Consider the following 16294-nt stretch of genomic DNA (forward strand, 5'->3'; position numbering starts at 1 on the left):
AATTTTGGGACAAGGTCTGTTTTTTCTTCCCACTGATAGAGTTCATAAACTTTAGCAGATACTGAAAATATTAAAACTAGTTGGAATACCCATTCCTACTATATACTCTGCTTTGCTACAGCTAATGTTGACCTCTTCAACCCCTTACACCCCCTACTCCATCTCCTCTACTGAGAGCCAGTGAGAGCAATGCTTATTGGCATACAACATCAAAACCTAGAAAATGACTTTGAAAATGCAGGGTAAAACCCATCACATAAAGACTGATTAAGCAGTTATTTGTTTTTACTGTTCACAGATGTCTTTTACAGAGCACAGGGAACTATAGTATGTTCAAAAAAAGAATGAAATATATTTCCTTTAAGAGCTGCTTGCAGCACCATGACAACCCCTTCAACAAGCACAGCCATGCTCTGCTGTTGATTACTACCCAAACATGGCAAAAGCTCGTGAACTTCATTGAAATTGATCTTATTAGCTAAAAAAAAACCTGAGTTATTAATAATTTAGAGTCATTGAAGCAGAGATGCTATAAATAGTCTGTCTCCCTCAGGATCGCTTTGCTTTGATACAGTACACAGCAAAGGGGGGAAAAATAGGCCTGTCATGACAGCAGAATCTTTTCATTCGTATATGGAGGCTGATGGGAAAGGGCTAATCACATGCTTTGTTTAATTGCTTTGCACATTGTCACATTAGGACAGATGAGTTCACTCAGTAATGATTATAGCTGAAGTCTGAGACTCGTGCAAAGCATGACGTTTGATTCAGTGCTGGCACATCATTTTAAATTCATTTTTTAGAAACTCCTAATTAGGCAATGCACTGTGGGATTCTTTACAGAAATGTAAAATATGGTTTTCAGTTTGGTTACAGAGCGAGTGGCAGCACATGGACTAATATAGCTTATACTCACTAGCCACTTTATTAGGTTAGTCTTTGGGCCTCTAGGCAATGTGCTGTAACACTGAGGCCTGTAGTCAGTGAAACAGTACTGTGGAAAAAAGAGCATAGAAAAGCATTTGGTCAACCCATGTAATAGGATAAGAAGTTAAGGTAATACATTTTGTTGATGTGACATTTAAACAATTAAAATATTAAAATAAATATGAAAATGATTGGGTTAAAAAAATCTGCCCAGTAGTTAAGTTTGCCTAAACCAGGGGTCGTCAACCCAAATGTTAAGAAGAGCCATTGTGTCAAGTTTCAACAAAAATCCGACCACCTTGTGAGCCACAACATTTCATATCTATTTTATTAAAGTAACATTTCACCGTCTTGGCTGCAAATATGTCTCAGCATGTCCTAATGTTCTAGTATAGGCTAAAAAAATATTATATAAATGAAAACACAGACTTACTTTGCTGTGCTTTAAGCTTTAGCTCAGCGATAGCTGCTTTTCTCACATCTCTGGCAGGAATTGTTTCCTCAAAAGTAAATCTTTCTCTTTGCTTTTTCGTTAGCTACTACCTAGGCTGGATTGTTGTCTGTGTTGCTATGTGACCAGCACTCTGCATGCCAACCTTCAGGGTTAAAGGATGAATAGGCAGTTATACATTAACTCCAGCATTTAAAACCATTTATTGTTAAAAAGTTTTATTTTACTGCAAAGGAGAACTATTTTATTTTTGCCTAAAAATCCAGTGCTGCTTTGGAGCTGCAACAGGGCAGTAAAAGAGCTCTGGAGCCACATATTTTCAAAACTGTCTGAAGCTCTTCAGTGCAAGGAAACAACATTTTTGTCTGTGATGATCAAGCATGTTACAGATACAGCAGATATTAGTTTGAAAAAATGGAATGTTCCTTTTAGTGAAAAAGGAGCTGACTCAGTCGGTCACTTGGGACTACCACTGGGAATTTAGCCCAAGGACAGACAATCTGAGTTAATTTCACTTTCTGTGAAGGTCAACACATTTGGACAGGGTTGTGATCAAGGGTCTGTCACGTAAGACAAATCACAGCTTTTCACCTGCCGTAATGGGGCCTCATATGGAGAGGGTCTTGTGTGAGAGTGCTGGGGGAAGAGGGAGAGAGTGATGTATGGGGCTGTCCACCCGGTAGGGCAAAGGTGAGTGACATCAATAAAAAAGACAACATACAGATTTGTATTTTGTTGGACGTCATCTTTCAGATCTGTGAGTTCAGACAGCGTTCAGGCTTCAACATTCATTCATTCCTGCTTTATTTTTGACTTTGTACCTCTATTACAAAGGCTATGCTCACTGGAAATGGGTGGCTCAATAGCTGGTTAGGCATTGCTAATTAGATCTGTGGCTAACTACCTAACAGATTTAAGGCCCCATTTGTGTAATGTCACCTGGCAATGTGAATTGTTCCTTTAGGAATGATATATTTAATCAAAAAATGAATTATTTTGCTGTTACTCTTAAGGCATTGCAGCATATTCTGTACAGAAGCTAATACCTAATGCATAACACAACATACACCCTGGTGGTTACTGTTAACACCTGCTTGAGCATGAGCAGCAAATTGCTCTAGGCATTTGCAGTGTACTGTGTAGTATGCCATCGCTCCAGGTAAGACAGCTGAGCATTATTTTTCTACATGTACCATAACCAGAAGAATAGCCTGTGGAGCTTTTGGTAGAAGAAAACACAATGCTTCTGTCAAAAGAACCCATCAAAAGTGAAACCCAAGCTGTGCATAGGGGAGGAAACAGGAAGCAGAAGAGATTCAGGCATTTTAAGTCTTAGATAAAGGCTTGATTTACATCTACGCTGGGGATGAGCCTCTTTCAGGAATGAAGCTCAAACCCTGAGGATGAACCACATGTTCCAAAGCAGTACACGCACGCACCTGGATGTGTCAGTGCTGAAAATACTCAAAGCAATCAATGTTTCGAATCACTGCCTCCATATTTAGCCATCCCCCAGAAACTATCTGTTATGTTTACATTAATCTGGGGAACCAGAATCTCTGACAGTCTTCCAGCTACGTGACTTGTTTCTGGGAGCGTTCGTCTTTCCTGCTGTTTAGCTCTACATTCCTCCAGTGCTCTGAAACTTCCCCTTCAGTGTTCTCATTGCTAAATGCCACAGCTCACTTGCGCAAACAAATACGCCTGCATCCCTGAATGCACGCCGAGATTATCACACATCAAGAGGTACATCCCCACATTCCCCACCCAGACTTTTACATACATGCAGTCAGAAACTACACTGCCTGTCAAAAGTCTGGGTACACCAAGCTGTTCATGTATTTCTTTGTTGGTCTGCAATAGCTTAACTTATTAAACTGTTTAGATCTCACTGTTGTTTCTCTGCCAAAACTGCAAAAACATACAGAAGCCATAATTTGAGAGCAATAGGCCACACATTTTATTCCTTTGTTGTGATGTCAACAGTCATCAGCACTTAAACCTTTTAGGTGTGTAAGCCACATTTGGGCAAAAATAGTTCCAGTATGAGCTTTTAACTATAGTTTAATAAAAGAAAGTGGTCGGATCATTATTTGGGCACATTCAGACACATTCCAAAGTAAATTGTAGCTGTCAGAACAAAACCTCTTTTGTCCAAAATGGTAACTTTACAGGAGAAGGAAAAAACATACTTTACTTTTGATGTAAGTCAATGGAACCAGACTTTTTTCCATTTTGGGCTGTTTCTTTTGGTCCATACATCGTGAAATTCGCACACAATGTAAAGGCCAACAGGCATTTTTAAATTATGTCAAAAACAGAAAAATAACAAAAATGGAGACACAAAGTTTTGTTCTGACAGCAGTGAAATAAAAATTTCTCCTCAATGTGATCTAGGCAGTGTGATCTCTTAAGCAGACTACATACTTAAAGAGAGCAGGTGTAAGATGGCGTGATAGTTAATAGCTAATGTCACAGCTCTGAACACTGGAGCATTGGGTTCAATTTACTGCTTTGACCTGAGGGGGTAAATTTGGGTCCAGAAAGTAAAAATCCTCTCCAGTTGGAACAAAATCCTGGGAAAGCTTTTCACTTTCTTTTCACCTCTGCCTTTGACCAATATATTGATATTTGAGGCTTGCTTGGAAAAACACTGAACACTAGCATTGCTTTGCCCTGAAACATAATTGGACTGTCTCTTTCGATAAGAGTGTCTGGAATATGCTGTAAATTAATTAAAACTTCCATTCAGGTTTTACTTTTTTCCTAAGGCCCTGCCCCTCAAAATGTCATTACATGGGCCTGCTGCTCTCATACCAAGGAAGACACTTTAAAAGAGATGAACCTGAGTGTTGAAGCTAAAAATGCACCCATATGGAGCAAAAATACATGTACAGATATTCCTTTATATTCCAATACATGTGATGTCTTAACACCAAATCTCCAAACAAGGAAGTCTTAGAAAGCTTTCAAGTAAAGATCAGGCTAGAAAATTTTTATTTTATTATTAAGGAGAAGCCCTGCTTTGGACATTTATTAACATATATGTAAATATATTAAAATATATACACATACTTGTAGATTAATTATATGTAATGAGGACAGTTTCTACTGTGTACATATGTGTCAGAAATATATGTAAATATATTTCCCTACATTTGAGAATATTAACAGTATGTGTAAATGTAATTCCTTTGTATATGGCTTAGCACATAGCTGCTTTATGCTAACTAAACCTAACTCTATATTTAAGTGAGAAGTAACAGAATCAAACAACTTGCAAAGTGTCACCAGACTTTTGATGAGCGCTGTGCATTGTGCAGTGTTTGGCTGCCTTTATAGGCTGCCATTATTTGTCTCTGAGATTTTGTGAGATACAATAGACGTGTTGGCAGCACTACTGCACAGCTCTATCAGTCTCTGTCTGCCTCTTGTAAGAATAATGTGTTTCTGACCACAGGTCAGGCATTAGCTGGATGTCTGAGTAGAAAACCTCTTTATTCACTGCTGACACTGAGTCTTTGCCGTCATTGAGATGCACGGCTGGATACGCTCTCCTCTGCTTTTTCTGTCTCCTCTGGCAGATTCTTCATCTCGAATAGACTTATGTGGTCTCTGACACGGAATGTTATACTGTTATTCATAACAATTGACAAATGTACAGACATTTCAAGCTTCAAGATGGCTGCTAGAACTGTTTTTAACTTTTTTGCAATGCAGCTTTTGATTATGGGTCATAAAGTGTCAGAAAGCACCACATACGCAGCTTAACAGCTGTATGATCTAGGCATGTGTTTTGCACAGTATTAATTGGTGGGATTCCAGATAGCAAGCATATATCGGCCCGCTGGCTTAATAAGGTTGGCACCCTGCTGACTGTTTGCCACTGCTTGTCCACCCGTGGACCACCCAGATTATTGTCCTGCATACAAACTCTAACTAGTTTTTAATCTCCCCAAACAGATTTTAAATGTGCACAGACTTTTATTTTAGAAAATAAGACAAATATTACAAACAACCGAGAGAAAAAAATTATGTCTAGGCCTAATGTAAAATGATTTTACAGATGTTGTTGACGTTGTGCTAAATTAAAATTATTTACTAAACTAATTTACAAAGTATAACTAAAGAAAGGTAGGAAGAAAAAGTCAGTAAACTGAACTGTGAGTGATGAACGAAAAAAAAAAGCGATGATAAGTGGAATTTTGTCTAATACTCTGCTTAACCACCGGTGGGCCATCTGGAAAACACTGAGCAAAACACCAGTGGACCACCAGCTTTGACATCAGTGGGCCAACAGTGGTCCACTATCCTCTTGCTATCAGGGATATTGGCTTCCATTACTTATTAGCTACATTAGCCTCGTAGCTAAAGTGCAAAACTAAAGAAGGTCATACAGGGAACAATGAGGAGCAGAGTTTTCAGTAGGAATGCACTTTGCCTCAGCTAGGCTAGCAAAGCAAATGTTGTGCACTCTTAAAAATGATCATTCTTTAAGGGTTTATAGTGAAGAAAATGGTTCTATATAGCACCCAAAAGGATTATTCTATTATTATAGTGTCAAGCTTGTAACAATAGAAGAACCCTTTGGTGTGCTATATAGAACCCTGTTTTTAAACAGGTTCTATGTAGAACTGTCTATAACACATTCATGCTCACTGTCCATCAATCCATGGTTCTTTATAGAACCATTTTCTTTATCAAAAAACTCTTAAAGAACCATCACAGCTCAGGCTAGCCAAGCTGAGGTAGCCCCATCTTTTTTTAAGAGAATAGATGAATAATTGCTTTGTCTGGTTTAAGTGTGGTGTACTGTCCTTCTCTTTTGCTGTTGCTAGTTGTGTAGCCCTTAGCTTGCTCACTGTCAGGTTAGTGAGCAAACTTGAGATGGTATCAGGGGAAATGCTGAGGGCAAGTTGACAAGGGCATGATAAAAACAGTACTGAAATGGAGGGTAGATGCTGTCGTTGAGGATGTGCCCAGAAATTGCATTGTTAGTGCAATTCCTGCTCAGTAAGTTGTTCAGTCAAGATGTGTTAAGGAAATCTGTTTGGAAACAGCATGTACATCAATATACTTTCAGATTTTAGGACGTAGGACCATATAGGACCAGTTAAGACCCCAGAAATATAGGGCTAATTCCAAAATGACAAAGAGAGAAAATAGGACTCTGGCATCTTAGGGCTAAAAATCTGAATGACAAAATAAAGGGCCCAGGGAGCATAGATCCCTAGAAACATAGAATCCTGGGAACATAGATGATCCTCTTTCAACACAAGGCTTTGCTAATTAACATGCGAGTTGAATCAGTGTTTAATGACTCTGCTATGCTGTAGCCTTCCAGGACTAGAGTCTGATGCATGTGCTTTAAAAGGATATTCTGTCCACAATGAAAAACTCAACTATCACTGTCTATCATCTGTTATACACGTTTACTTGCCTTCTTTAGCGGTTCTGCAGTAGCCAGAGTGCAATTTTCAGGTTTAAACACTAGGAAAAACACTTTCTGTCTAAATATATTGGAAACTTTTGAAAACTATGACTTCTTTAGACTGTTTTTTTTTGGGGGTTTTTTTTTCGCTAACTGGCAAACAGAGAAGGAAAGCAGATAGCTAATGTCCCTGCTAGGAATTGGGAACTTCTAAAGTTAGCAAGGTAGCTAGAAACCTTAATTCTGTTTGGCCCATTTTCTCTGGCTGAAAGGGTTAACAAAAACTTGTCTATGCTGTCCATTTTGTGTTGCATAAAGATAGAATCGACAACCGAGATAAGAATTATACTAATGTTAGCTTGGTTGTATTTATTAGCCTGTAGATCAGTGGCTAGTCTAGTAGCCAGTATTTCCTGACACCACAGGGATTGTCAGTGGTTGTATGATGTATTTGCATAGTGCATGCTGGTTATTGTAGTGAGAGAATATTGATGAACAAAACCATGAAAATGATTTAAAATGGTGAGTTCTGTCAGACGGATGAGGCTGAGAGATATAGTGTTTCACTACAAAATACTGCAATAACACAGAGATTGCATATTAAACTGTAGTATTAGCCCAAATGCCCCTTGAAGTCTTAGTCGTAACTGTAACTATTCCTGAGAGATGCAATGCTCCACTTCTGCTCTCGACTGTCACCAGATCTATAGCTGCTTGATCTAAATTTGACTTGGAAGCCTTGGCGTGGGCCTTCATACTAAAAGCAGCACTAAATAAGTGCTTTCATAAGTCAGTTCACAAGCTTCTGGCAATGTAAGCCTACAAATAATGCACTGGGACGTTCAGATTACACAGTTCTATTGATTTTCAATTTAGATATAGCAAATGATAATTTAAGAGTCATTAGTCTGCCCAGGAAAGATTTAGTATTTATTACATCTGTTTATGCTGGGACAGTTCTATCCCTTAGGCAGAGCTAAATTACAGCTTTTAAAAGGCAGATTTTAAAAAGAGGAGTTTGGGAATGTAACTTGAGGGTTGTTATGTGAAGGCACTGGCATACTGATGAAATCCTACTATCAAATTAAGAATACTTTCAAAAGTGACTGTGATGTCTTCAATGGCTGGGGCTTTTGGTGGTCAGTGGACAACAGATGTTATGTAATCTCTAGAGAAAGCTGCGATTGGTCATTTAGCTTTTATTTTTAACACTGGAGTTTTTTTTAACAGAGCAGGTTTGAGGGGTTGGAACTGTTTTTGTATCTGCAGCTGCAAAATCAGCTGGGAGAGGTACTAAATTGCAGACACACATAAAACATGCCTACTTCCCATTATTGAGGAGCAATTAAACAAATGGTTCATCACAATATTACAGCCTAATTAAGGTACATTATTCTTTATTTTGATTAATTAACAATAAGGTAGACTGAAGACCTTGAGATCCAAGACATTGTATTCTCACCCTTGGGTGCTTCAAGGTACATTCACAGGTATTGGAAAGTGAAGCGTTTAAGGCCATTTCACACCGGACGCGATAACCAATGCACTATGGCGGTAACGCAGGCATAAAGAGCAAAAATGTGCTTTGGGTCTATCTCTGATGCGTGCCGCTCCCAGCATGCCAGCAATTTTATAGGCAGAAACAGTAAGAAATGCAATGTCTATGCTATTTTATATATATATATATATATATATATATATATGTGTGTGTGTGTGTGTGTGTGTGTGTAATATAATATACAATCTAGGCTAATGAATAAATCAACAAATCTAGTTTTAATTCTTTGAATTTAGGTTGAAATCCCTTGAGTAGGTTAATGTTGTGAACCCACAGGCATCTCCTCCTCTTTAGATAGAGCTGCGTCACTTGGTGAGAAAGCCAGCAACAGTCAAGGCAGCTAGTCCAAATTTTATTGTTGATCTCTTTATGTCATCAACATAAAGTTTATATGAGTAATAAACGGACAGACATTTTTATTACATGAAAACGCACACACGTCTGTGTCGCGTCCGGTGTGAAATAGCAAGCGTCATGGTGTGGTTCCAGACTAATATGTGAACCATGCTGGTGTGAAATGGGCCTTAGACAGCAGGGTGTATTCTGGCCAAAACAGCATTATATCCTGCACTCTCAGACAAAAAGGTATGAAACTGTCACTGGGGCAGTACCCTTCTTATCACTTTGGTGGCACTTGCACAGAACCTTTATTTCTAACAGTGTATGGCATAACCATAGTTCTCCATAGTTTCTGGAGAAAAGCTCCACTTGTCATGTCCTACTTTTCATGCAATAGCTAATCAAAAAAGTGTGGGGGGGGTGGGGGGGTAAGACTGAACCAGAGAGTGAACAGGTGCTGAACAGTTGGACAAAAAAAAGCCTTTGAGAAATGACAATGAGTACCTCTAACCACTTTAGCTTGGTGAGTAGCTTACTTTAATGTAGAAATACGCTGTGTGTTTTTGCTAGTTGTGGTGTTTAAGGCACTTGCTAACATTGTTTACATGAGCTTATTAGGAAGAATTAAGCCTGGAAGAAGCACAATAAATGCGGGTTTCTTTAGTCTGTCCATTTAGTGTGATGTGTGGCATGGTGTCGAAACTCCTGCCCATAACACTGTCCGTGAAGATCCACTCCGCTCCTTTTCCACTCTGCAAAACTTGTTACCGGCGGATCCCTTGTGGTTACGATGCAGATTTTTTATGGAATACACGCAGCCTTAGCCATGAGAGGCCCTGTTTTACATGACTTTCCCACCACTTCACCCATGCTTCACCATTTGCCTCGTAAAACCCCTCGACTGCCCTTAGTGTTTTGCTACATGGTGAAATTTTATCTATTTTTGTAGTTTTATATTTTTTGTAGTTCATAGTAAGTCATACCATGTCCCAAATCACATCGACATAATGTAGACCAGGATGTGATTTGAGTGGCTTGAGAGAAGTTTTGGGGATATATTTACAGAAAAGATTTGGGTGTCTATTGACTTCTAGTGTTTGTTAGCAACATTAGCCTTGTAGCTCTAGCACTAACCTAAAGAAGCAAAATTTGGACACCAAACCTGTCTTGGCCGATGAACTACCTCTGGGATGAGTTTATAATTGTGTAAGTTTGTTAATACATTCATGTGTGTATATTGTATATATGTTACAACAGCTTCGAATGTGGTTCAACCAATAAGATTTTTGAATCATAGCTATCCATTAACATTTTTTATGTGCCATTTTGGGACAGAAGACTAAATAAACCACAGTTCAGGACTCCTACTGGCCAAAGCGGTTTAAATATTTAGGCTATGTTCATTTATTCAGTGTTCATTTGGTCATTGTCATTCATGTAGAACACCTAGACATAGGAGCTAGCCTCTATTCACAGACCCAGGTTGGAGAGCAGTGGGTAAAGAGTGTATAGCTCATTGGAAGTGTTGGAATCAGACAAAGCGATGATGTAATATCTTTAAGAACACTGTTCATTGACTTTCTGTTCAGTTGTCAATATGTTTACCAACCTCATCTGTTGTTTCAGCAGCTGGAATAGGTAAAACACGGTTGACTGACAGTGCCGTGCTACACTGTCTGCTAAATTTTTAACAAATCTGCTCTGATGCTGAAAAAGTAAGACAGATGGCTTTGCTGTGAGCCAGCTGATCCAGAGCACAGCATCTACTTTGAGTTTAATAGAACAATACCAAGACTAATGCCACTATGTTCATAACTCAGGTCACTTACACCATAATTTGTTACATTTAACCAACACAAACTTAAATTAATTTGGGAAAATGCAATAAAATCAGTATTAAAAAGATATGTTGTCAGATGGTTCTTAAAGACCTCCAGCGTTGTTAGCTTACATAGGAACACTAGGCCGGCCATTTACAACATCGGGCACTGTTCAAAACAACATTAACGTTAGACATGGTGTGTGAAAATGAAATGTTAAACCACCAAAAGACAATGAGATATAACTGACTGTGTTAACTTCACTCCCAACCCACACTACATTGAGTCTCAAAAATGGTAGATAGCTAATTTTAATGGGAAACTCATAATGAGATACAGAAACTGTCTAATATGGTAGTCAAAGTATATACGCTCCAAGCAGGTAGTGGTAGTTTGCATGGTTTTGTAAGTGTTGAACACCACAGCACGTTTGATTCTAATTCACTGAATCTCCACTGACACAGGTTTGGAGGATAAAGACTCAAAATCTGAGGCAACAGGCTGTTTTATGTGGAGATATCTTTGTTAGCATTAGAGGCTGCAGTTTAGCGAGCAAGCTAAAACAGCTTTACTAGCTCACTGCCTTAAGCCCTATTGGTAGGGGATTCATTTTCCAAGGGGAGGTGGGGTAATGCCAGTTTACCACAGGACATCTGTAATGTTTATGACCGACTCATGTGGGATAAGAAATCTGAGTATAAGAGACAGAGATGGGCATAGATACTCAGTTTACGCACCTCATTTACTCCAAAAAAGAGTACAAAATGTCAAAACATTCAGTTTAGTCATTACATCCTTTACCCTAACTGTTTACCTTGTTTTAAGTGCAGTGCATCATTAGCATTGCCATTAGCTTGGAAATTCACAGCCAACAGTCAACTTCACCGCATAAAATCAAACCTAGGACAGTAACGTTACATATTAGCTCAATTCTAGCCACAGAGAATACAAGTTCCATACTTAAGAAACTCCTTTTCCACCGGATAGGACAGTGTTTTTACTGACATGTTGATTCACACAGGATTAATATAAACTGGGGTTATTTATATTGCTCGTTTTATTGAAGCTAACAGGTGCCAGAATCTTTATCGATGTGAGAAACGCCAGTAAAATTTACACTACTCCAACTCCTCATGTAAAACTAATCCTAAAACTAGTCCAAAAAAGCTTTAGACTTAGTTTTGTGGTGTTGTTGTTGGAGTTGACAGAAAGAAAGAATCTAACTGTTCTGTTGTGTGTTAAGCTGTTATTAGCTTGCTAAGCTGGCGCTAGCATAACCAGCTCCACTGTGCTCTCCTAGCAGTGTAAGCAGTGATGGTTAGTGAAAAATTAGCAGTTGTTGTTTAACACTTATTGGGTGATGAACTGAAAATGTGACTAGTCTATTTTGTGATTAATAATTTTGGGAGCTTATGTTTCTTCTGCTCAATCTGCTCAAATGTGTTCCCTAATGTAGCCTCTTGCTCACTTGCCAAAGGTGAAAGCTGTGCAGTGTAGAGGTTTGGAAACTGGGAAGCAAAGGGGCTTTTCAATTTGTGTAATTGTGCATATTCATAAATCTTCACATTCTTGGTGGTTGTTAAGCTTTGGGGATGTCCCTATGGCATTTGTCTTAGCTTTCTGGCAATAACAATGATACATAAAATAATATTAAACAGTGTATTTTTCAGCAGAGGTTTAAATAAATTTAGGGGTACTTTAAAGGGTATGTATAGACCTTGACTGCCTGATAATAATAATAGTAATAGTAATAATAATAATAATAATAACATTGATAAAACTCCTTGTATACTAATACTTTCCCTTTTTCTGTTTTTTAAAGGAGTAGTCCAGCAGTTTATACTCTAATCTCTATGTCACATCTGTAGGATATGGTCAATTACCATGGACAGATATTTTCTTTCAGTACTTTCTGTACTTAGAACAGAACACATAATTTGTTGACTCGAAACACTCAAGCACCTGCCTATTGGTTCCTATAATAAGTATGTTTTGAGTAAACAACATCTCTACCTGCTGCATCTGTATTAAATGGTTTATTAGCATCAACAGCAGCTTCAACATTTAAAAAGCATTATAAAACTTCTAATGTTTTTTTTTTTAATGTTGAAGCTGTTGTTGATGCTAATAAACCATTTAATACAGATGCAGCAGGTAGAGATGAGATTGAAAAGCAGGTCATTTGACATTTGAACTCTGTGGAGCACTTCGTATTATAATTACAGTTGTTTGTGCTAAGGTTTTATAGCTATGTAAATGACTGATTGATCAATTGATTGATTAATTGACTGATTTATTTATTTATTGTGTCCATTTGAAAGCCAGTCTTGCTTGAGTATCTCTCCAAAACTATCATGTGTTCAGGCCGTCAGTGCAGATCACCTGGTGTAACCCAGGTATTATATTTTGGGCTATTTATGCGCATCAGCCTCATCTTCCCCACGCAGTCTGCAGGGAAATGACTCAATTAAACTTGGCCCCCTGCGTCATTCCTCAACCTGATGTGGCAATTAAGCTCCCGGGGGAAATGTGTTACGGGTATTTACGGGCAGCGTAGCACCATGCCCTCAGGCAGGGCAGAAGTAACGTCCTGCCACAGTACGAGCCGGGTGAGTTAATTCCTTCCTCATTACCTCCTCGATGTCTGTGCGCTTTGACCTCTCCCTCATCCATCTCTGCCTGCACTGCACTGTGTCCTTGTGTTTCAAGTGCTGTCTTATGTATTGTGTGCGAATCAATGTAGCCTTCAGTAGCACAGATTAAACGTAGCAGGTTGTCCATTCAAGGACTCATATCATGGAATGATTTTTTTCCTCACAATATTGAAATAAAAGTTTGATGTACAAAGTTAAAGCTGTTAAAGTTTTAAAGAACACCTACCATTGACTCTAGTCCATATAGTCCCGATATGCATTTTTTCCTTGTTTTTGAGATGTCACTGTCATGAAAGTACACACTTCTGCACATTTAATGCACGCTTACTGTTCTTATTTTCCTGAATTTAACATATAAAACATAAAATGTGGCTTGTGCAAAAAGTTGTGCCACATTTTAGGGTTATGTTTTTTTTCCACTGTGTTAAACTCAAATGGATAATATTGTGGACTAAAATGGCATATTTAAGTGTGTTCTCTGTAGAGAATGAACTTATTTGGTGACATAATTTGACCAGGGTGTTTAAACCTTTGCACACAGCTATATATCCTGTTCAGCCTACAGCAGTTTAGCTCTACCCATTCTTATTGAAGTTATAAGGAGTGTTTCAGCCTAGACTGCTTTTTGAATGAAGCACAATGCAAGTCAACCAATCAGAGCAGAGTATTTTTGTACATGTCGTTACATATACCAGTCTACAAGGCACAGTAACAAAAACAGCCTGGGGTAAAGAAGTTGGAAAATGGGTTTTCAACTGTTTTTAGTGCATAAAACCAAAAAGTGGACCTCAAGAAAAACATCTGCACAAGAAAATGTAGAATAAAGACTAAACAAAGAAAACAGTATCACATTTTTAAATGTCTGTGACAGTATTTGTGTCAGTACTACCTTCAGAACACATTTCACATATTAGCACATGAGTAAGTATAAGTTATTCATAAAGCACATTTAAACCCAAAGTGCTGTACAAAGGGGATATGTTTAAAACACATGTAAAAGGCAACATAAGGTATATAACAAAAGAACATCCAGTACAATCAATTCACAGAATCAAAGACTAACTGATTAAAATAGGTTTTTAATCTAGACTTGCAAGCATTAGTAGAGGGTGCAGACCTAATGTCCAGAGGTAGACTGTTCCACAGTCTTGGGACTGCAACAGCAAAACCCTGGTCGCCTTTGAGTTTCAGCCAAGACCGTGGCACAGCTAGTAACAACTGATCTGATGACCTCAAGGACCAAGAGAAAGAATAGGGTTGGAGCAGATCTCCTATATAAGACAGCGCAGATCTATTTATATTCATATATCCAGTATTAGCAAATAGCTATTTATTGTAAACTAAGCTTTTCATGTCAACTTTCTGTAGGCCACTTAGTGGTCATTCCACCCACAGAATGGAAATAATGGTAATTGAATGATATTTTAAACAATATAACCAAAGTCCCTGCCCAGAACCCTGTTATCAGATTAACTGGGGCACTATTGTGTGTAAAATGTTATGTCTCTATGTTGAGCTGCTAGTGAGCAATGAGGAGTGAAAGAGGAGAGGTGAGAACCCCCTGCTGTGAAAACAGTTCACATTGACAGCGCAACTGCAGTTTTCTTGAAATAAAAATCTGTGTACCTCCGCAATAAAAAGCAAGCATCTAAAAACACGTATATAAATAAAGATTCTAGTTTACTTCTAGTTTTTGTAAATCATATGCATTTTCACCTAAATGAAATCTGAAAATAGAGAAGTCTGCTGTCCATAGGAAATTTTGTCATGATCCCTAGATTACTGTATGTCAGATACCACGGCCCAAGTATACTCTTTCAGTTCAAGCGCATCAGTTCTGCACTGCATGCTTTATTAAATCAGTGCTAAGTATGTGTCGTGTGTTCTGCTTACAGTGGAGTCCATTTGCTTATAATGAGATTTGTTGCTGTAATGTACAGACTGCAGTGGAGTTAATGTCTTTAGAGGAGGTATATCTTATATACTCTATTTTTTTCTCTCACTCTCCGTAGGAGACATGCTTCTCTTCCTCTGGAAGCCTCAGAGAACTCGGGCAACCTTATATCGCCCCTGTGCAGGAGAACTTTCCCCTGCCGCCAGTGGAAGTCGGCCTCTTTCGGGTACTGTAGCTGGATTTTCTCTTCATTCACAAACTGACTGTATAATAATGCACACTCGTGTTATGTTTTTGTGTCTGCAATTGCTTTGCTGCTCAGGCATCAAAATGTATCAAAACTGTGCTGGTTCTACACAGAAAAACATGCACATTTTTCCGTTTTACTGCTCGTTTCTCTAATAAAATACATAACATGCAATCACTGGTATCATTAGACATGTTCAGTGCAACTTGACTGACAGTTTTGGGTGGTTACTAGTGATTTTTGTAAGTTAAGACATAACATATAGGTTGACGCTGTAGCTGAAAATCTCAGGACCCGCCCCCTCTCCCTCCTGGATCTCTTTGCAACATTTTGGCTCCGCCTTGTTATTCCCAGCACCTGTTGCTTGGTATGTTATTTTGGCTCTGGTTTTAATTCTTGGTGGTTTTCGTATAATTCTTGCCTTTGTTTGTTGATGGCTGGTTGATAGATTTGCCTGCATTTTACCTAATCTTTTGTCAATTAGCTAATTAAAAGGTAGACTAAGGTTTCATTGAAAATTGAATGATAGACAATACTGCTAACGTGGCTAATTTTACAGAGGAAAAATATAACAATGCTACTGAATGAAGAGCTGATTCATTGAGGAGCACTTTTTTTGTAAATTGAGAGGAAACAAATATATAGATCTTATGACACTGTAGCAGAAAATCACAGAACCCCTCCTGGATCTCCTTGGAACTTTCCAACTCCACCTTGTTATCTTTAACACCTGTTGCTTGTTATGTTAGCGTGGTTCTGGTTTTTGATTGGCAGTTTCATGTAATTCTTGCCTTTTGTTTGTTGATGATTCTTGAAGTTCATCCGTTAATAACATTGACATTTTTGTCAGTTCAGGTAGGTAAAGGTTTTATTGAAAATTTAATGATAGAAAGTATTGCTATTTTGGCTAATTTAATGGGGGAAAAACACCAATGCTATTGAATGAAGAGATGTTTTCGGAGCTGAAAGAGTC

At 38.4% G+C, this 16294-nt stretch overlaps 1 protein-coding gene across 1 annotated transcript in view; it reads left to right on the forward strand.

Moving 5' to 3' along the window:
* The window catches only part of LOC118822302, an 81605-nt gene that overhangs the window by 30176 nt on the left and 35135 nt on the right, over positions 1-16294 (forward strand). The window contains exon 4 of the mRNA XM_036591262.1: positions 15193-15308. Coding sequence (XP_036447155.1) covers positions 15193-15308 — 116 coding nt within the window. The remainder of the gene's footprint in view (positions 1-15192; positions 15309-16294) is intronic.

Source organism: Colossoma macropomum, unplaced genomic scaffold, assembly GCF_904425465.1.
Source record: "Colossoma macropomum unplaced genomic scaffold, Colossoma_macropomum, whole genome shotgun sequence".
NCBI classification, from domain to species: Eukaryota; Metazoa; Chordata; class Actinopteri; order Characiformes; family Serrasalmidae; genus Colossoma; species Colossoma macropomum.